We start from the raw sequence: 22,631 nt of genomic DNA, 5'->3' as shown, positions 1-22,631 counted from the left end.
ACAAACCCTCGGTCTTTACATATGGGGATTAACTTTCAGTGAGCTTGAAATCCAGTCATTAAACTTTTGCAAGGTGGTTATGAGAAGGAACTTTAAGGACCTATTGGATAGCAGAGCCATCTTGGTCCGAAACCAAGGCATTAACACACTGCAAGATAGACTGAGCATGATCTGATGGGAAGCTCAAACAATGCCTTCGTATTTTGCCTTGGACCTCACAATGCCTTCGTATTTTGCCTTGGACCTAACAATGCCTCTATACCCATAGGGGTCATACAAGACACTCAGCATTCTACTCCCAAGGTTATGGAACTCACAAATGAGATCAACAACCTCTGAGAAAGAAGACAGAAACTCCTGGCTCTCTTCCTCTTCTGGCAAAGGAGACCGACGACGCGAAGGCGGCGGCTTGGAAGGATCCTCATCCTTCCCTAACAGCACTAGAGAGGCATCCCTTGGAAGCCGGGCATCATGCCTCCCACTGGTTGGTGTGGCATCCCTAACTACCAAAGATCCTGAAACCAAGGGGTCCGGAACATGGCCATGCGACGAAACCTGTACATGGTCTCGATCCAAACAGTGTATGTACCCGTGTGACAAACCACGTACACGTTCACGGGAAGAATCACGTACTTGGATGTGCAATGAGTCAAGTACAAGGCTGTAGATGACACACAAGCATAGTCGTGAGGCAGGGAATGATGCCGAAGCAAACTTCCTGAAGGAGACTGATTCTAAGGTCCTGTTCTATGGAGGTGTGGTAATGGTAGTTACAGTTGACAACATCTTTGAGGGTTGCATGAGAGAGAGAGAGAGAGAGAGTCTGTCATTGTGTTATGTTGTGTTTCGTGTTTGGTGTTCCTGTATGATAGTATGTAAGTGCGTATGTGTTTTTCTGAAGAGTGAGAGAGAGAGAGAGAGAAAGATCATAATTAGTGGACGGATAACGAGTGGTTTGATGGCGGTGTAAGTGTCTGTTAGAGTGGTTGCCGAAGCAGTCTATGGCAAGAGTCTGTTACGGGGAGTCATAAGGAGTCAGTAAGTCAGTAAAGACAGTCAGAAGTAGCCAGTTGTTATTAGGTGTTTTCTTGATTGATATTGGTATTGTATGGTTGTTGTGCATGTGTCAGTCTGGTGGTTGTTGAGCTGAAGAGGTTTGTTGTACTTGATTTTGTGAGTTGTCTGTTGGAGACAGTGTTGATGATTGTGGTTTGTTGTGCTGGTTTTTTGTTTGTTTGTATGGTGTTTTTACATTGCATGGAACCAGTAGTTATTCAGCAACGGGACCAATGGCTTTATGTGACTTCCGAACCACGTCGAGAGTGAACTTCTATCACCAGAAACACACATCTCTCTCTCCTCAATGGAATGGCCAAGAATCGAACCTGCGACCACCGAGGTGGGACGCAAACACCATACCAACCACGCCACTGAGGCGATAATGTGCTGGTTTTGAGTTGTATGATTTGTCCTGTTGTTTTCAAGCTGTTGGTATTTGTTTGCATAGTGATTGGGGTGTTGTTTTTTGAGTTGTAAGATTTTGGTACTTGTCTGTCTTGGGTAGCAAAATTCAGCGGTTGTCGTGTCGCAAACGACTGTATCCAGTGGACGGCACTGCATCTAGCCCTGAATATCTCAAGTATAAGGTGAGTACTTATGTTTGTGTTTTTGTGTGTTCTGTATTTCGGTAAGCCAACTGTCCTGCGTGTATTTAGTAACGTGAAGAGGAAAGTGTGGCAGAGGGGAAAGTTCGTCAGTCGGAACGATCGAAGTAAGTGGGGGGGGATCTTGTTACTTTGCTTGTGATCCCCCCACAGAAATTTTTGGCGCCTGAACAGTGACTGCTGGTGTGGCAGCTGCAGGACGATTGGTCTAGTGTATATTGAGTGGTGATAAAATTTAGGATGGATGGGTTGAGTGAGGGAGAGAATTGAAGGAGGAGTTGAGGTTGGAGAGAGAAGTGAGAGGACGATTGGAAGCAGAGAATGAAAGGTTAAGGGTAGAATGTGAGGAGTTGATGAGCGAGTTAGAGGAAATGAGAGGAGTTCTAAGTAGTACGAAAGTGGAAATGAAAGAAGTGAAAGGAGCAGAAGAGAAAATGGACGAAAAATTCAGATTAATGATGAATGCAGTGCAGGAGATGATGAAGGGATTCATGGGAGAGGGAGCAGTAGGAAGTAGACCTACTGGGTCTTGTGACAGGCCAGGAGTGATAAAGAAAGTGGAAGAGCAAATGGATGAGAGTACGAGTGACACAGGCGATTTGGTTGTTATAAGTAAGGGGACGAAACAGGATAAGGATAAGAATGGGGCTGGGAAAAGAAACTGCTGCGGACCAGAGTCGCCTCACATTCTCAACTGTCAACCGCAACACTGCGGAGAGAAGAATCCTTGGAAGGTGCAGGAGAGACTGTGCCAGTGCCTTCACTTTCATGGTCATCTACATATATGTGTAAGGGAAAGACACGACCATGTAGAGAAGTCGGTGAAGCACTGCTCTCACTCTTAGAACACGACACCACACAGTACATAATTCTCTCTAGCGTTTGACTCAAGGTCAAGGAGATGAAGAAGCAGGAGTAGTTGAAGGAGAGAGCTTACTCCCTATACGACATCTCTTGCTAGAAGAGGGAGAGGAAGAATCACTCCTCCTACAACTCTTCTTGCCAGAGAGAGCAGAATACCTCTCTCACAAACCGGAGTCCAGACTCTTGACCATAGCTTGAAACAATGTCTCTGATGGCTCAGCGAGAGGTAGAGATGATGTCACAACAACGAGAGGAAGTGACGCCACTACAGCCAATGTCATAGGCTGAGAGGATGCTGGGAGTGATGTCATGACATCTCGAATGGCCTCACTAGCGGAGCGATAAGGGTCGACCCAGTAAGCGTCGATGATGACAAAGGCATCCTGCTAGGAGGCAGCACATGAGAGCTAAAGTAGTGTAGGTAGAGGTGGCAGGACCGATAATGGGGCCAGTTGGGAGTACGAGCAGCCAAGAAATGTTGGTATGGTGTTTTTATGTTGCATGGAACTAGAGACAAGAAATGTGAGAGTAGGCCATCCAAAGAGGGGGGCACCCCGTAGGCCTATGCCCAAACAGCCGCCATCTTGTTTGATTCGGAATCTGAAATAAAGGAAGCAAAAGACACAGCCTCCTCCCTCTCAGGAAGACCATTATATCAAGTGGGAGAGGGGGCTACATTAAACAATCTCATCCTGTGCAACTCCCAATACTTACACTGACGAATCAATGGAAGAAAAGTAAGGTGACAGTGGTTCAACCGATGCAGAGGGAATGCTTCTGAAAGAAGGGGATGCTGAATCAATGGCAGAAAAGGAAGGCGACAGTGGTACAACTGACGCAGAGGGAACGCTTCTGAAAGAAGGGGATGCCAAAGCTAGACTGTCCAAATGAGGAGGCAAAAAATCCTCCCAGGAAGGACAAGAAGAAATACTATGATGCTCCCTCTTCCTGTAGAATGCTCTTCACTGTAGAATGACATTCTGGGCAAGGATTAGTAATGGTATAAAAATTAGATCAGCACCTACTGCATATCCTATGGAGATCTGTAATGGTAGCAGCCAAAAACCTGGAGCAAGGAAATCCCTGAATGCCTGGGTACATGCGTTGACAAGGCCTAGAAGAATTGGAGGACTTTATGATAACAACAAAGCACACACACAAACACACTGAAACAAAGAAATCACAGGCAAACAGAGCTACCGGCATAGGAGGAGAGCGCTAGCAATTACTCTCCAAGGCTGTCAAAGAAAGACTGACGCATTGGGTTCTATGCCTGGTCGGTGACCAGCTTCCACCTCGTATATGCACGAGTTGCCAGCTGTCAGATACCTTGCTTTACAATCTTTGATTGTTTTAAACCAGTTTCCAGCTAGCGCAGGGAGATTATCCTATTGTTAAGACCGAAGGTTTGTTCAGGGTATGAACGAAAAGTTTGTGGATAATATTCATGTAAAATTCTTTTTCACAACACTGGGGCCAGTCATCACCAAACTTTTATAAAATATATAATCCTTGTTTCTTTTAATTAAACAGTTAATAAAACAATAGTGTTAAATATAATTTACTTAGTACTGTTCGAACGGAACAGAAACCCAAAAGTGTGCTATAAATTTATGGAACAAATAAACTTACATTTATTAAGAAGGAATTGCTTACTCCAAAATATATTTATGCAAGAATGGTTGAGACTATAAATTAACTTCACAATACGTATCAAGTTCTGGAATGAGCAACTGGTGCATTTTCTTGACCCTAACATCTTGGGGATCTGGAAATCCATTTTCACTTCTCAAAACCCCAAGGTATCACATACAAGAGATACAGCTTTGCATAGACCATAGTTTCAGATAAAGCAGGCAAATACAGTACAGTGCCTTATTAGTATCACTGATGACATATAACAGTTATCACCCACAGTACAATACAGTACCAGTCTAAATTAAACAATGAAAACATTTTAGGCAGCAATTTTTGCTATAGTGCACAACTAATATATTACTCCACAAAACTGTGGGTAGTTCATTTCACACGCAATATGGCATGTACTGCTTATTTCCCCTCTACAGCAAAACAGTTTCATGTAAATAATATGTCAAATGGGATGAGAAAGTATTTTATGATCCAAGATGATTCTCTCAAAAGGAATTCAAATACATTACTGACAAAATTTGTCTGACATTTTAAACTGGTAATTTTGAAGAAATTTTGCTTATTCCACCAAGGGCAATTCTAAAGCTGCAAGTTTTACTAAACAATATCAGTCTAACCTTCAGGCATTTTTAGTAAATTGAACAAGAAAATGAATGTGCTACACTACTAATATCCGAAATATAATAACTTTCCTACTAGGCACTCCAATGGAATAAGCATAAAACAATGATTTCTTTAAAATGATTACGTTTAAACTTGTAGATAACTACACTACTGCAGTGACATTTCTATCATTAAAAAACTCCATCACAGCACCATCTTCATGAATATCTCTATTTCTATTTCCAATATGTACAAAAACTCAATAATGGATACACCTCAAAAATGCACCTGTACACAATACTAAAACTACACATAGGAATATAACAATATATCTGTAACATTTGCAACAACATTTGGCTTGTGGACTGAGATTAAATACAGTGAAAGAAACCAAAAAAATATAGCTTTATGGGAGCTGCCACAAAAATCTAGAGCTGTAGGCCCTCATAATTAGGGCCTTCTCCAGAAGGCTCCTGTAGCCTAAGCTCTAAATGCGTTAAAGTGTTGGTCAAATGCCGCGATATTTGGTCAGTTTCTTCAGTTGTCTCTAAGTTTGCCAGGTCTTCTTTTACCTTGCTGATCAACTGATTGAGCATTGCCACAGTAACCTAGACAAAATGAAATAAACATTACATGAACAAAAGCTTACATATCAGTAATGTATTACAGGTTATTCATGATTCACACAATCAAACTTACTAAATGTCAATTATAAGCAACAAAACATGAAATTCTACATTGTTTTATTAAGGCATGCTAGTTACAAATTAATGGCTGCAACAATGGAATCAAACTACTGTGCACAATAGTCTTGTGAAGTTTAGTTTCTTTGGTTAAAGTAAGATTCAGAGACTCGTGTGCCAAAGTCTTATCAAATAAGTGCCATAAATTGTCATAAATTTTATCTATATAAATAAAAACTTTAAAATGTCAAAGCTCACCTGTGTATTCCCCTTTTCGTAAAAATAAATATAGTGATTCAATAACTCCACAAACAGTTGAATTTGAGCAGAAGGATCCATGCACTGGTTAGCAATGCGAACAGCCTTCTTCAAGCACTCTAGAACCCTCTTTTCATCCCTTAGCTGGAAAAATACAAAAATTTGGTAGGAAATATACACCTTTAAGTGACAGATACTGCCCAAAAAGATATGAAAGAAAAGTATTTACAACCCAAAAACAACAGAAAACAAGAAAAATAAGGATAGCTACTTGGAATGTTAGAAAATTATATCAGGCTGGAAAGAAAATTAATGTAGAAAGAAATGGAAAGAATGAAACAACAAGTATTAGGGCATAGTGAAGTTAGATGGCCAGTTGTGGGATGTTCTCCAACTTCAACAGAAGGAACCTTCATACACTCGGGAGGCCAGAGTGCTAAGAGAGGTTTTGGTGTGATGGACAAATCTATTAAACCATGTTTGATAAGCTATTGGGCTGTATCTGACAGGGTTTTGTTGGTGGGTATAAAAGGCACACCATTCAATATATGCATAATACAAGTATATGCACCTACATCGGAACATGATGAAGAGTGTTGACCAATTTTATCTAAAGTTAAATCAGGCAAGAGAGCAGTGCAAGGAGCATGAAGTAATTATGCTTATTGGTGACCTCAATGCAAAGGTGAGACAGGGAAGAACAGCAGATATTGTTGGACCTTTTGGATTAGGTAGAAGAAATAAGATAGGAAACAGATTGGTATACTGGTGCTTAGAGAGAACAGATTATATCAAACACTTGGTTTAAGCATCACCCAAGGCATCTCTGGACATGGAAAAGCCCTGGTGACAGAGTTAGAAACCAAAGAGACTTTCTAACCTTCAATAAAAGATTTAGGAACTCTGCCAAGCAAGTGAAACCTACCCAGGAGCTGATTGTAATAGTGACCATGCACCAGTTGTAGCAACAGTGATGGTGAATTTGAAAAATCTGAGGAAGAGTACACCCAAGTCAAAGAGGCAACTGAAATTATTGAAAACAGAAGAATTGAAGAAACAATATAATATAATTGTAAGAAATAGATATGACCAGCTTAAGGAGGCAGGCCCAGTACTCCAACATCCACAGCAAAAGTGGCAAAATATGGAAAATGCAATAAGAGAAGGTAATGAAATAATACCAACAACAGAGAGGAGAGCTCGGAGAGAATGGATGACAGAGGATATCTTGATAAAGATGGATGAAAGACGGCAACAAAAAGTTAAAAATTAAGATAGATATAGAGCTCTGGATAGAACTATTAAGAGGGAATGCACAAAGGCAAAGAAGAAATGGATGGATGACATTTGTGAGGAGGTGGAAGGTTTGGATAAAAGGGATGAAGAGAGAAAGTACGATAAGGTGAAAGAAATTACTTTTAAAAGGAAGAGAAACATCAGCACTGGTATATAAAAAGCAGATGGAACTATAGTAATGGAATCAAAAGAAATATTGGAAAGATGGACGGAATATATTGGAGAATTGTTTGATGACGATAGAGTAGAATATCTAGATTTGAATGACAACCGAGAGGGACCAAGTATAATTAGATCAGAGATAGAGGCATCTTTAAAACAAATGAAAAGCAATAAAGCAACAGGTGATGATGGAATAGCAGCAAAGATGTTGGTACCTCTGGAAGAATACATCATTGATATATTGATGGAAATTGCGGAAGGAATATACAAAGATGGAGAGCCTGCAACACATGTATAAATCGGCATGTATCACAATGACAAAAATACCAGGAACACTTGAGTGCAATAAACACCGGATTATCAGTATCACGAGTCAGGTCATACAAATAATATAAAGGATTGTTTTGAACAGAATAAAATATAAGATACCCCCAGAAATTGGCAATGAACAATGTGGTCTTATGAGTTATAAAGGGACAAGAAATGCAATTTTTATTTTGAGAATGTTGATGGAGAGAGCAATAGAGGTGAAAGAGGATCTATATGTTTGTTTTGTTGACTATGAAAAGGCTTTTGATCGGGTTAGACATGTAGACCTTATAAGGATGCTGGAACAGATAAATATCGATGGGAAAGATCTAAGATTGATAAAGAATTTATATTGGAATCAAGAGACATCAGTGAAAGTAGAAAATGATGAATCATAGACTCTGCACATCAAGGGAGGTGTAAGACAGGACTGTATTATCACCTGATCTCTTCAATTTATACAGTGAAATGATAATGAGAGATCTCAGAGATATGAAAGGAATTACAGTTGGAGGAGTCACTATTAATAATATCAGATATGCTGATGATACAGCACTTGTTGCTGACTCCCATGATAAACTTCAAGATTTAATCAGTACTTTACACCAATCAAGCAGAGAAAGAGGTCTGTCAATAAATATTAAAAAAAGAAGAAGTTATGGTTATCACCAGGGATGAAATAAGCCCCAAGAATAGTATAAGAATTGATGCTGAAACAGTTAAACAAACTGATAGTTTTAATTATTTAGGATGCACTGTCACAAGTGACAGAAAATGCAAAAAAGAGATCAAGAAGAGAATATCCATGGCAAAAGATGCATTTGGTACGATCAAGAAATTACCTAGTTATTAACTCAAAAATATCTATGAATCTAAGGAGGAGGTTTGTGAAATGTTTTGTTTGGTTTGTATTGTTGTATGGCTGTGAAATTTGAACTTAAGGAAGGCAGATGAGGAGAGGTTACAGGCTGCAGAAATGTGGTTTTGAAGAAGGATGTTATAAATATCATGGACAGAAAGGAAAACTAATGAGGAAGTATTAGAGAGTAGGCGTTGAAAGAGAGCTTTTGGCCTCAGTGAGAGGTAGACAAATGCAGTTTGTGGGTCACAGTGAGAAGACAAGAACTAAAGCATCTCTCTCTCACTGGTAAAATCAATGGAAGAAGACCGAGAGGAAGACCTACACAAAAATATATGGATGGATAGGTGAGAATGACTGGAGGAAGAATATCTGCAGCTCAGTTGCTGCAGAGAGCCGGAAATAGAAAGCAATGGCGAGCCATGATTGCCGACGTCCTTGGGGATATAGCACCTGGATGATAATTAAGTGATAGATGAAGATAAATTCCATCTTTTGATTTGTTAATCTATTATTACTGAAAAATCTTAATACTATCCTGTTTAATGTCTATTCTATAATCCAAGAGTTATTTTCTAATGCTAATGAACACCCACATAATTTTTATTGGAAGATAACCAAAGTGTGTGCAGTGTCTCAGAAGTCTGTAAACAATAAGCTATGTTATATTAAAATTTTTAGAAGAGCCAGATCTTTAAAAAAAATCTGTGTTCTTGTAACCCATTAGCCTGGCCAGATCTTGGAAGTTTTACTGTGTTGGAGAGCAAAAAATGATGGCTGGAGAAGGTCAGCAAAGCAGGAAAAGAGCAGAAAAATAGTACTATATAGACCACTTCATATAACAAATTAAGAGTATATTACTTGAACAATGGGAGAGGGGGACTTTATTTAAAATTTAAATAAACAGATATGGGCAAAGGTAACAACAATGCTATGAATATGTATGAGTTATAGCATTCAGAACCAGTCAGTGGTTTTTAAAGTCTTCACTGAGCTCATTTTCACCATCTTACACAGTCCAACAGCTGTGTAGGTTTCCAGCTTATAAAGGGGAGGTGACAGCGAAAAAACAGTAGAAGCAAGGTTAATAATGGATCTAGATATTAGTGAATTGATACATTCAGTTACCTTTCCATCATGATGATGCTCTTATAGCCCATAACAATAATAATTACTATATAAAGGGAGGTTGATGCATACATAAACAGTATACGTATCTATATTTTATAATCTGAAAAGATAAAACTTAAGATTCTGGGAATTCCAAAACTTCTGGCATATCAACACAGACCACTGATGAGCTAAATATTGTTCATCTAATGCTCTCTTTAAATTTATTTTTTGTAATGTGTCACTGGCTGTAGTTTCACTTTTCCCACTGTTTTACCTACATTAAGGGGTCAGTTCCCTGGTCTGCCTTCTCCACTGCCTTCTATGGAAGGTATCATCCTCCACCAAACCTTTTCTCACCATATCTTCCTTCACTTTATCTCGGCATCTAATTCTGTCTCCATCTTGGTCTTCTTCCTCTAACAGGTTCTTCCCAAGCCCTCTTCACACCCTCCTCATCATGCATCCTTAACATATGCCCATACATACTATCTCAATCGTGACTCTCTTATAACCTATGAAATCTTAACTAGGCCTGCTCTTCTTATTCCATCATTTTTTAATCTCTCAAGAAGCAATATTCCCATAATCCCCTTCATCATTCTCATCTCTGTTCTCTAAAACTTTACTTCATCTTTACTTCTTAAAGCCCATGTTTCCGATCCATACATTAACACTGGTCTATCACTGTGCAATAGATCTAGACTTTTAGCTTGATTGGCATTTTCTTATCACACTACTCCAGCTACATCTCTCCACTTCCACCATGCCGCTTTTATCCTACTTCCAAATTCAGCCTCACATCCTGCCTCTTGACTTAAAGTAGATCCTAATTATTTAAACTTTTCCCTCTGTTTTATAATCAAGCCTCTTCTTTCTTGTATTACTATTCTGTCTCTATCTTCTCTACTGCTCACCAAAACCTGTTTTATTCACATTTACCTTTAAGCCAGCCTCTCTAAAGACTCCTGCCACTCTTCAACCCTTCTCTGTAGGTTCTCCTCATCTTCAGCAGTAATCACCAGATCATCAGCATACAACAACTACCACATCACTTCATTCCTGATCTCTTCACTCAACACATCCATGACCAGCACAAACAAAAATGGGCTTAATGCCGACCCAGGTGTAATCCAACACTAACTTCAAAGTTTAATGTAGCATGAATAATCAGTGAATAAACTTAAACCTGTTCCATATGAACAAACTTTTATGCATCAGATAGTTATTTCACGGTTACAACTTTTTTTCCATATCAGCTGCCTTATAATTCTCCCATAGAACAAACTAGGACTTTGTTTCAACACACAGTGCTTTGTCAGAATATGCATACTAACAGCAGTTTCAAGACAGATTTTATATGGTACTGTATGCAGCATACTCCAGCTGGTCCATATAATAATAGATATTTTTGCAGCAGATAACCTTATCAAACTGAAATTAATGACACAATGCAATACGTAACTGGACTTGCTCGCTGAAACTAGGTATATAAATAAAAGGTATAAAAAAAAAGACAAATAATCTAAAATACACTAAGAAAGGAATATAAGCTTGTGTAATAAAATGATCTACCTAGCCTTGGCAATATTAGTCAATAAATAAATTATACTCTGTCTTTAACAAAACTGTGTTGAAAGCACACAGCAATCTAGATTTTGTTATGATGGCTTTCTTTAACTGAGAACATCAATTTGTACTTACTTCTTCTTTGTTAGTAGCTTCAGAACGGGCTGACCAAAACAAGTGAGAGCAGATAGTGACCCCTCTGGCTTGATCTGGCTTCTTTAAGAGTTTTGATGCTGCTAATGCACACTGAGTTCGTAATGGTTCATGATTCTCTTCAGTAAAACAAGTAGTCTGCTGGAATGTTCCCATGATGAGTGTCATGGCTGCCAGTTGTGCTTTACTGTCACTTATTTCATCCTCATACAGAGAAAATGCCTGAAAAGGAAATTTAGTACTTAGTCTTCAGCAATAAAGATCAAACAAATATTTTATAAAAAAATTAAAAGATCAATATCTGAAAGTCAGAAAATATATGTAATTTTGACCTTACACTCTGCTGACTAATCTACATTTTAATTTGCATCAATAAAACAGAAATCTGCAGTAAATACTTAAAAGTATCAGCACTGTTTACAAGAGTAAGCAAACCCTAAGTATTCTACACATACAAAAAATAATTCATGATAAACAACTCAATCACTGTACCTGAGACATAAATTCGTATGCAACAGTTTCATGGTTTTCAAAATCTATTTTATCAATGGCTAATGCTCCTTGTAAAAAGAGCCTCAGTGGTAGTTCAGCATATTCAGCTTTCACCAAAGCAGTTATTGTCTGATGGCTGAACTGGAATATTTTGTGGACTTTCTTGCTCCATTTATCATCCTGGAAACAAATAATACATAAAGCATGTATGGAAGTTTAGCCTTACAATGATATATAGTATGAATTATTCGGAAAGTAGGAAAGACACTATATAAAATGTATAACTTTTTTTGCCATTATGCTGCTTTGGGAGTGGTGGGAAGTTTTCTTAAAAAACCTAATGGTATATATATACCTACAGCAATGTTTCACAATTGTTGAAGTTCCTTGGTATGGTACATTTAATGATAAACTCTGTAGTGGTAATGCAAATGCTCAGTATTAGAAGTAACAGTCTAGTGTGAAAACATTGTATAGCATGCATTGGATCACATAAATTACTTCAGTGACAAATTTTAATAATGTGGCCATGAATGCCACCATATTGTACATAATGGCTGCAGCACCTACATGCATTGTAACAGTTGCCACTTGACAGAAAATAATTTTGACTTAAATCTGGGTGCTGTAAAGTTCAGTTATTGGAACATATTAATGACAGTTGGAAGGCAATTATCCTAAACTTTTTCCTGTTGCATTCCCTTCAAAATGCACAATCACCAACTTTACTGGAAATGCATAACCTTTTCACTCTGGAATACCTTCCAGATTTGCTACTTTTATTAAAATAATTATAAACTTCTTACCTCTTCTCTTTCTTTATAATACTTGAAAGCTAGCTGATATGCTTGGAACACAAGGGGTGGCAAAGTGTATACCACTCTTTTGTTACCTCCAGCTCCAAGGTGTTTTCGTGCAGTTGTCAGAATCAGATACTGTTGATCACTATTTGTTGATTTGAACAGATGCAAGAATCTGTGAAATTCAAATACATAATCCCTTAGCTTGGAAAAATATCTACCACCCAGACTAGGGTATAACTGACATACACAACTCATACAAATTATCAATTAATTCCACAGATGCATTCTTCAAGACGTAATAACTAAAATATCATCTGAAGAAAGTTCAATAAACCAAATAGTATACACACACAGTCTACTAATGCATCTACATAGTTAACCCTTAATGGACAGATAGTTGCTCAGGAGTACTAGTAATAACAGGCCTGTGATGGTGGACGGATTGATCCTGTAGAGAAGCAATACTAAGCACCATTAGTTTGGAAAGAATCGGGCGGTAAAGAGATGCCAATACTTCTACAGCCGATAAATTCACTACTGGCAACTTTTACACTAGCTAAAATCGAGTCTGGCATCTCAGGACTTTAGTTCTGCTTCTGACTTGAAGGGAGAATGTATTGCATCTCTATCTCACATGAAGTCTTTTTGTAAATTTGCTCATAAATATACCAAGGGGGGTTTTGCTGTTGGTTTTTGTTTCTTAGTTTTACAATAGTATGTGAGTTGTAAATGTAATTTTACAAAGAAAAGTGCAAAGAAATCTTAGAAAAACATGTAAAAATATACAAAAAGGTACTGAATCTTTGTTCTCGGTAAATTTACGTAAATATTTCTCGGTAAATTTACGTATATATTTCTCAACATCTATGCCAAGAATTTGTTACCGATTTTATTCCTTATCTATTTTGATATTGTGTGAGCTGTAATTATAATCCTACAAAATAAAATAAAATTATTTATTAGAAAAAACATATAAGTTGGTAAAATTTATGACTATCTTGTAGAAGAGGCCCACAAATTGTTGTAAATAGTCACTGTCAACTTCTCATGGAAGGTAGGGAAAATATTTTAAAAAAATTTTTCTTAAACCATGTGCATTTGCATATCTTCCTCTTTCCATTGATGTACTTTTTTCATAAATTGGTCGACCCCAAATTTACCCAGCCTGGGGAGCGGCATATTGATTTTTTTACCCATCCAGTAAGGGTTAATGATAAAATAAGAAAAAAAGTCAATCATTTATCATTTACTATTTTCAAAACCATATGGAAATATATATAATTAATTTACCCAAATTATAATGCCAGAAACAAATTCATATTGTCCCTTACCTTGCAAGTAGGCCTTGCTCTTCAGCCAAGTCCTCAGGATCTGGTTCAACAAGGGGTTGATCTGACTGGTCACAAATTAATGATGCTATCATGGAAAGCACAGCATCAACCTAAGGAAAATTCACATTCAATGTTAATATCAGTACTACATATATTCGTATTTAAAATTAAAACTACCAAACCCTCAATAATATAGAGCCATCGTTCACTCACACTTTAGATTCAATATGTTAATTTTATATTTACTGTAGTTCTTCATTTTCTTTTCATGTCACTATTTTCATTCCTTTTTCATTACAGCTTCTTGTTTTGCAGCTTCTTGTGCATCTTCCCTTATTACCAAATTTTGGTGTTTTCTTGTTCTGGAATATGTGTAAACAGTAATTCTGATTTTTTACATTAGGTTTGGTGATTAGCAGTATAATTAAGTTTTTCTCAACAGCCAAGTCCTAGTGAAACTAAAAAGCCTCTGGTTATTCTAGGATGATACTTATTTTGTTTCTACAGCCCAGCAAGCCTGGTACTATATGGACTTTTGTCTTGTGCTGGTGGATCATCAAGGATACCTGTCTCAGCTACTCCAGAAGCAGCTGCACTTAAGCTTCCATGCAAAATGACAAAAAACCAATTTCCAGCTGGTGCTAGAAGAATTATTCTATTATTAAGACCGAAGGTTTGTTCCGCACATGAACAAACTAAGTGATTTGTGCCTTCCCATCTGGCAGTTACCATGTGAGTCCCAATTGCTCGATACTTTTCATAAGTCACAGCATCAGCCATAGTTTTTTTTTTAGAATCTTGAGTTGGTGTAATGAGAGGGGCATTAATCTACTTACTGACTATTTTTGCTTCTGTGAACTTCCTCATTTACCTGTGCCTCCTGAATAGTTGTTATCGGCAATCAAGTGTTACAGAGTGGATTTCTCCCTAGGGTAATCTAGAACTTCCAGGCACCGAGATGACCAACTAAGGAAATCTGAGGACCTTTACACAGGGCTCCTTAAAAAACAATGTGAAAGGCTTTTATAGTGTACCTTATTGTGAAGACTGTTTTCCCTGTTAGTTTTTGCATTTTTAAAGTGTGAAAGTGAGATGAATGTTCTATCTGGCACCATCATTAATACCTGGGGTTGGTCATCAGCATCCGTAACATTTGTTTCCAGTTTTGTAACCAAGAACCAGACAGATGGTACTCAGGAATATAAGCAACCCCACTTGTCATCCCAGTCTTCAAATCCAATAAAGCATTCAACACTAACTTTAGAGGACCAGGCACCTAAGATTTTAAGCTCTTCTTATCTACGCATTAATAAATTGAAAAAATTTTTTAGATTCTTTTTCAAACTGGTTTTCAAATAATATTAAGTGTAATGAGATTCAACAATAACAATAACATTTCTCTCTCTCTCTCTTCTCCCTCAGTCTCTTCTCCCTCTCTCCGGCTCTCTCTCTCCCCCTTTCTCCTCTCTCTCCTCTCTCTCTCTCTCTCTCTCTCTACTTACGTATGTTTATTTGTTTTGTGGTTTAAATAAATGATTTACCTTATAACTAATTTTCAAATATTAATAAGATTAGTAAAAAATGGCGATTCCCAGTTTTTTTATCCACTTGGAGGAAGGAGGGCGGGGAGTAAATGACAGCTTGATATATGAATTGTGGAGGAGAAGAAGTCGGAGTCTAGGAGTTATTCTCTCTCTCTCTCTCTCTCTCTCTCTCTCTCTCTCTCTCTCTCTCTCTCTCTCTCTCTAAGAAATAATTCATAATTTCACTCTTGATGGTCAGATATATGATGTTGCCATTCAATGGTCTCTCTCTCTCTCTCTCTCTCTCTCTCTCTCTCTCTCTCTCTCTCTCTCTCTCTCTCTCTCTCTCTCTGTGTTAATGGCTGTAGGTATATATTTTTAATGGTAAAATGTTTAAGATGACCTTGAAATGATATTAATAATACAACCTCAAAGATTAATACAGCAATAGGTTGGTAATTTTAGGTATATTTGAAGTAGGATGTTATTGAAGGTATACATTTGGTATCTGAACTTTCAAGATAGGCCGTTGTAAGCATTTTTTTGGTGGTTCTGACTATTTGCGGGTTTTAACTATTCATGGGGGTGTCTGGTACACATCCCCCGCGAATACGGGGGAACACTGTGTTATTATTTTATTATTTGAAAAATATTACCAACATATTATACATACTGCATGTGCCATAAAAATTCTCTCATCTCATTATAGAGAGAGAGAGAGAGAGAGAGAGAGAGAGAGAGAGAGAGAGAGAGAGAGATGGTGGGGGGGGGGGGGGGGGGGGGCAGCACACAACACACTCCCTCCCCTCCTGTCACATTACTTGATATATTTGACGGGTGTGGACCTTAGCTGCCTCACCTTAGTACCTGGAGTCTGGGATTACCTTCATTCTTACATATTTTTTTAATTTATGAACTAAAATCTTACTGATTCACTATAGTATTTTCTTTAATGAATTGATTGCTGTTTGCATTAATATTAATATTTGAAAATTAGTAAATAATTTATTTATCATACAAAAAACATACATCTCTGGAAGAGAGAGAAATTATTTTTATGTGATATCATTTAATTTTATTAAACGTACTAATACAGTCTTAATAATTATTATTATTTGAAAAATAGTAACTCATTTTTGTATCATGAAAATATATTTAGTCATGAAAATAACATCAAAATACACTAATTAGTGATTATTGTATATTTCCGCATATAAGACTACCTTTAAATCCTAAAATTCATCCCTATAAATTGGGAGTCATCTTAGACCACAATTCTAAAAATCAAACATGACAAATCTTTAATCAATTTGTATTTTTCACCCTCAGCCTCGGTGGTATAGCTTAACCTGAAGATTCACATTATGAAGTAAACTGATAGTAAAGGTAATACAGTGGGGCCCCCCCGTATTCGTGTTCTCCGGATTCGCCGACTCACTGATTCATGGATTTTTCTCTGGACCATATCTACCCATTATTTGCGGTGAATTCGCCTATTCAGTGGATTTTCCGACAATAAATAATCACTAATTAGTGTATTTTGATGTTATTTTCATGCCTAAATACATTTTTATGATACAAAAATGATTTACTAATTTTAAAATATTAATACTGATCAAAACTGTATTAGTAAGTTTAATAAGATTAAATGATATCACATAACTAATAATTCTCTCTCTCTATTACAGAGATGTATGCATTTTGTATGATAAATGATTTACTAATTTTCAAATATTAATATTAATGTAAAGAGCAATCACTTCATTAAAGAAAATACTACAGTGAATTAGTAAGATTTTAGTTTATAAATTTTAAAAATTATGTAAGAATGAAGGAAATCCGAGTCTTCGCGCATCTTTCTTTCGAACTCCAGCTCTCTCTCTCTCTCTCTCTCTCTCTCTCTCTCTACCGAGATAAGAGATTTTTATGGTACACGTATGTATAATATGTTTATGAATATTTTCATATGATAATAATAATAATAATAATTATAATAATAATAATAACTGTAATTACAAAAATCATATGTGAAAGTATTTTACAAATACTACGATAATCTCTCTCTCTCTCTCTCTCTCTCTCTCTCTCTCTCTCTCTCTCTCTCTCTCTCTCTCTCTCTCTCTCTCTCTCTCTCTTACAGAGATGTATGTTTTTTGGATGATGATTTACTAATTTTCAAATATCAATATTAATGTAAACAGCAATAATATGAATTCATTAAAGAAAATACTAAAGTGAATTAGCAAGATTTTATTTATAAATAAAAAGAATTACGTAAGAATGAAAGAAAATGCATTTTATCCCACGTCTTGTCTTTGAACTCCAAGTAGCCAAGCTGAGTTGGCTGGGGTCCAACAACCGTCAAGTTAGGAGGAGGAGTGTGTGTTGCCGCATCTCAGGATCATGTAAATTCTCTCTCTCTCTCTCTCTCTCTCTCTCTTACTGAGATGAGAGAATTTCTATGGTACATGTGTATGTTTATTAACCCCCTTACGCCGATTGGACGTATTAAACGTCGAATCAAAATGTCTCCCGTATGCCGATTGGACGTATCATACGTCGGCTCAAAAAAGTTTTATTAAAAATTCGCGGAAAAATACTTATAGGCCTACCAGCCGAAAACTTTTGAATCACGCGCCTTGGGGGATGCTGGGAGTTCACGGATCAAGGCGTTGTTTTGTTTACAATCGCTACGCAGGCACGCAAGCGCGAATTTCTTTCTTATCGCACTAAAAAGTATCAGTGACACATCTCAAAAATTATTTCGTCACATTGACATAATTTTTGCACCATTTTAAATTATCCTTTACATAAAGTATTATATATGAAAATGTGCGCAATTTCATTTAAAATACAACAAAAAAATAATCATGATTGTAGCTTTTATCAGTTTTGAAATATTTTGATATAAATAACGATAAGTGCAAAAATTTCAACCTTTGGTCAACTTTGACTCTACCGAAATGGTCGATAAACGCAATTGTAAGCTAAAATTCTTATATTATAGTAATATTCAATCATTTGCCTTCATTTTGCAACAAATTGGACGTCTCTAGCACAATATTTCGATTTATGGTGAATTTATGAAAAAACTTTTTCCTTACGTTCGTGCGATAACTCTTCCGATAAATTTTTTCGTGCGATTGTCCTAATGTTTGCACCCTTTTAAATTTGCCGTTACATAAAGTTTTATATATGGAAATGTGTGCAATTTCATGCACAATACAACAATAAACAACCCATGGTTGTAGCTTTTATCAGTTTCGAAATATTTTCATATAAATAATGTTAAGTGCAAAAATTTCAACTTTTGGTCAACTTTGATTCTACCAAAATGGTTGTAAAACACAATTGTAAGCTAAAACTCTTATATTCTAGTAATATTCAATCATTTACCTTCATTTTGCAATGACTTGGAAGTCTCTAGCACAATATTTCGATTTATGGTGAATTTATGAAATAAAAAAAAAAATTTCCTTACGTCCGCGCGGTAACTCTTCCGAAAAAATAATTTTTTTTTTGTGCGATTGTCGAAATGTTTGCACCATTTAAAATTAGCTGTTACATAAAGTTTTATATATGAAAATGTGCGCAATTTTATGTAGAATACAACTAAAAATGATTGAAGGTTGTAGCTTCTCTCTTTTTTTGAAATATTTGCATATAAATCACGATAAATAGAAAAAAACCACGTTCGGTCAAATTTGACTCTACCGAAATAGCTGAAAAACGCAATTGTAAGCTAAAACTCTTACGGCCTAGTAATATTCCGTCATTTTTCTTCATTTTGAAACAAATTTGAAGTCTCTAGAACAATATTGTGATTTATGGTGAATTTTTTAAAAATATATTTACCTTCACTCTGCGCGCCGATTCGCGGCCGCAAGTCTCCGAAATACGTACATCGCATTATCCTAATATTTGCTCCTTTTCATATTAGCTGTTTTATAGAGTTTCATATATCAAAATGTGCGCAAATTCATGAAGAATACAATAAAAAATAATTAAAGGTTGTATCTTTCTCCATCTCCGAAATATATGCATATAAAAAAATATATATATAAAAATTTCGACATTCGGTCAAATTTAACTCGTCCAAAATGGTCGAAATCTGCAATTCTAATCTAAAACTCTTACAGTATCATAATATTCAATCATTTGTCTTAATTTTGAAACAAATTGGAAGTCTCTAAAACAATATTTAGAATTATGGTGAATTTTTGAAAATAACATTTTTTTACGTCCGTGCGTTACGAATTCGTAGATCATTTTGTGATAATATTTTTCCGGTGTTGCTTTTATTGTTTTACTATGCATTATATATCAAAATGATTGCAATTTAGTGTGCAATACAACAACAAAAAAGTAACTCGTTAGCTTTGACCGTTTTTTGCACAGCCACTGCAGATTGCACAAGGAAAGATACACTAACACTCTCCGAAACACAAAAAAAAAAAAAAGTCCTTAGCCTTAGCCTTCCAACGCTTGATATGCCAACGTGGCGTAGAGGGGCAAGAGGGACAAGAAGCCAGCACTAGTTTCTTATACGATCTCTTCGCAGGAGGCAGGGACGAAACAACACTTTTCCTTCCAGTCCTCCCAACCGACAAGGCAGCCAACTTATCATCCAAAACAACCTCTTAAGCACTGCCTGGCATAGAACCTCAGACTGATCTGCAAGAGGAGGCTCCAATGACATGGAAGGGAGAGTGGCGAACTGGGCGGCAGGGATGACGTCACGGCAGAGAGAGGCAATGCTCAGATGGAGACTGGGAGTGACGTCATAGATGGGAGCGACGACATAATTGGTGATGACGCCGCAGCTTCCCCTTGGTGTGAAGAAGAATCAGACGCCACTGGCGGAGGAATACTCAATGATGGATCCCGTGACGTCATCAACGGGGCCGACGCCACGGCTTCCCTCAGACTCGAAGAAGTGGCAGCAGCCACTGGCGGAGCAATACAAGATGGCTGACCTTGGCTACCCACGAAAACGAAGCCGGGAGGAGGGGGGATGGCCTGGCCAGCCTGAGGAGGGGGGTAGCAAGCCTCCATAAAGTGCGCTAGCAACCCCTCCAAGGACAGGGGACCACCTAGCTCGAGCGCCTTCCATATCGCCGCCATCTTGGAGACGCCTCCAACTCTAGAATAAACAAGAATGATGAAAAAGCCTCTCTTTCCCGGGAATCAAATTAACTCCCGAAGAAGAAGGGGCAACATTACAAAAATCAGCCTGGTGGCCTCCCGATACTTCCAGCGACGAATCAATGGGAGAAAAGGAAGGAGACACAGGAACACGCTACAATAGGGGGGCAAATACTGCAGGAGACAAAGCATTGGGAAGAGGCAAAGAAACTTCCCATGAAGGAAGAGTTGAAACCCTACGATGCTCTCTTTTGCTATAAAAAGACTTCCACTGCTCTTTAGGCCATGCCTGGCATTCCATGCAAGGATTCGTTAATAGTACAAAAATTAGAACGGCACCTGCTACACGTGATGTGGGGATCAGTCGCCGCCAAAGCCAAAAACTAGAACACGGAAAACCTGGAGTTCCGGGACAAACACATCGACGAGGCTGAGAAGGAGCAGAAGAAGCCATAATAGCAACCAAACACACACACACACACACACACACTAAACACAAGCGAAACGGGCAATGAACCAGGTAAAGGCCAAGAGCGGTTAACCACGACTCTCGCCCAGGCAGTTAAAGAAAAGACTGATGCGGTGGTGTAGGTGAGTGGTCCTTGACCACTCTTCACCCAATCTACGCATGCATTGCCAGATATCACAAGAGTCCTTGCTTTCATCTGTTTTTTTAACCAGAGCCAGCTAGGAACTAGAAATTATCCTACTGTTAAGACCGAAGGTTTGTTCGCATATGAACAACAATGGTTTCCCTTTTAGTCAATGTCAGTATGAAAAACATGATATAGAATCTGCTTTGTTAAACCCACCTTTGATAATTTACGAAAGGAATGTACCCCTGAATTAAGTTCCATTCGGCAACTAAAGACAGTGATGATGTCGGTAAAATGCAATCAGCTGATAATTTTAAGACTGTAAACAAAACTAGAATGCACATAACACATCATCGCTCTGTTCATATATTGTAATACGATAATACATGCAATATGATTACAGTAAAACAAGTTTGATTAAAATTATCATTATTCTCAATACAACTATTATTCGACTTTTGCAAGTGGATATCTATCAGTGTAACAACCTAACCAAGGCAATACTACTGATACTCCTCCAGTAAAAAATTCCAGTTTTTAGAATTCTGGATGAAGCAATTATTGTAAACGTATGACATACACAACCGAATTGAGAAACAGCTGATTGCTAACGTCATTTACCGTACCTATCGAACGTTTTAAAGAGCTCCATTAAAATTGTCAAGTTGTTAAACCCTGCCGATTCTCAATGGTGGCTTTCAAAAGTAAATATAAAATACATTTTTGTTCATCCCTCATGCAATGGAGATCTCAAGAAAGAATACTAATAAATTAAAGCTTCAGGCTATAGCCATGGCTGAATAAAACGAATCACAGCCAGGAGGTTAAGTGATGTTCGGAACTGGAAAAATTGCTTATACAAAATGTAATATGTGCACGTTTTCAACAAAACTTTGTTAATTTACGATAAAAGGTATTTCCAAATTATAGCTCTTCTACCAAATAATGGCTATGAAGATATCAATAATACTCAAATCAGCCGAGATTTTGAGAATGTAAACAATAGCAAATGCAAATGATGTAAATGATGATGTTTATCTGTAATACAGTAACAATATGATAATAGCAATATATACTGTAATTGGATACAACAAGCAAAACAACCTTTATTTAAGTTATCATTAATATAAATGTAGTTGTACTGTTTAATTTTTGCAAATCAATTTCCTCAGAGATAAATTAATGAAAATTTGCCATGATTTTTTACTTCGTCTTATCTAAAGGTCATCTTATACGTGGAAATATACGGTAGTTATCGTAAAAAAAAAAAATCCACAAATAGGTCAATTTCCTGCAAATAATGAGTAGATATGGTCCAGAGAGAAATCTGTGAATCAGGAGAGCATGAACACTGGGGCCCACTGTATGGTAAAAATACATGCAATATGAATAGATACAGTAAAACGAGTTTTATTAAAACGATCATTCTCACTATGTACACAATTATTATTCGACTTTAGCTAATGGATATCTATCAATGTAACAACCTAACCAAGGCAACAGTCTCTCTATCTCTCTCCAAAGGATGAAGTGATTGTAAACCTCTAATGACAAACAAATG

General features: G+C 37.2%; 1 protein-coding gene across 3 annotated transcripts in view; it reads right to left on the bottom strand.

Annotated features, from left to right (window-relative positions):
- Positions 1 to 4,076: 4,076 nt before the first annotated feature.
- LOC135216136 (vacuolar protein sorting-associated protein 35-like) overlaps positions 4,077 to 22,631 on the bottom strand; it is a 156,516-nt gene continuing 137,961 nt past the window's right edge. For all 3 annotated transcript variants that reach the window (XM_064251219.1, XM_064251217.1, XM_064251218.1), the window contains 6 exons: positions 13,807 to 13,916; positions 12,479 to 12,647; positions 11,673 to 11,852; positions 11,163 to 11,402; positions 5,723 to 5,866; positions 4,077 to 5,389 (listed from right to left, as the gene is read on the bottom strand). In XM_064251219.1, the coding sequence (XP_064107289.1) occupies positions 5,210 to 5,389; positions 5,723 to 5,866; positions 11,163 to 11,402; positions 11,673 to 11,852; positions 12,479 to 12,647; positions 13,807 to 13,916 (1,023 nt within the window). In that variant the 3' untranslated portion in view covers positions 4,077 to 5,209. The remainder of the gene's footprint in view (positions 5,390 to 5,722; positions 5,867 to 11,162; positions 11,403 to 11,672; positions 11,853 to 12,478; positions 12,648 to 13,806; positions 13,917 to 22,631) is intronic.

This window comes from Macrobrachium nipponense, chromosome 6 (assembly GCF_015104395.2).
Source record: "Macrobrachium nipponense isolate FS-2020 chromosome 6, ASM1510439v2, whole genome shotgun sequence".
In the NCBI taxonomy this organism is placed as follows: domain Eukaryota; kingdom Metazoa; phylum Arthropoda; class Malacostraca; order Decapoda; family Palaemonidae; genus Macrobrachium; species Macrobrachium nipponense.
Note: the sequence above shows the minus strand (reverse complement) of the source record. Positions and strands in the feature narration are given on the sequence as shown.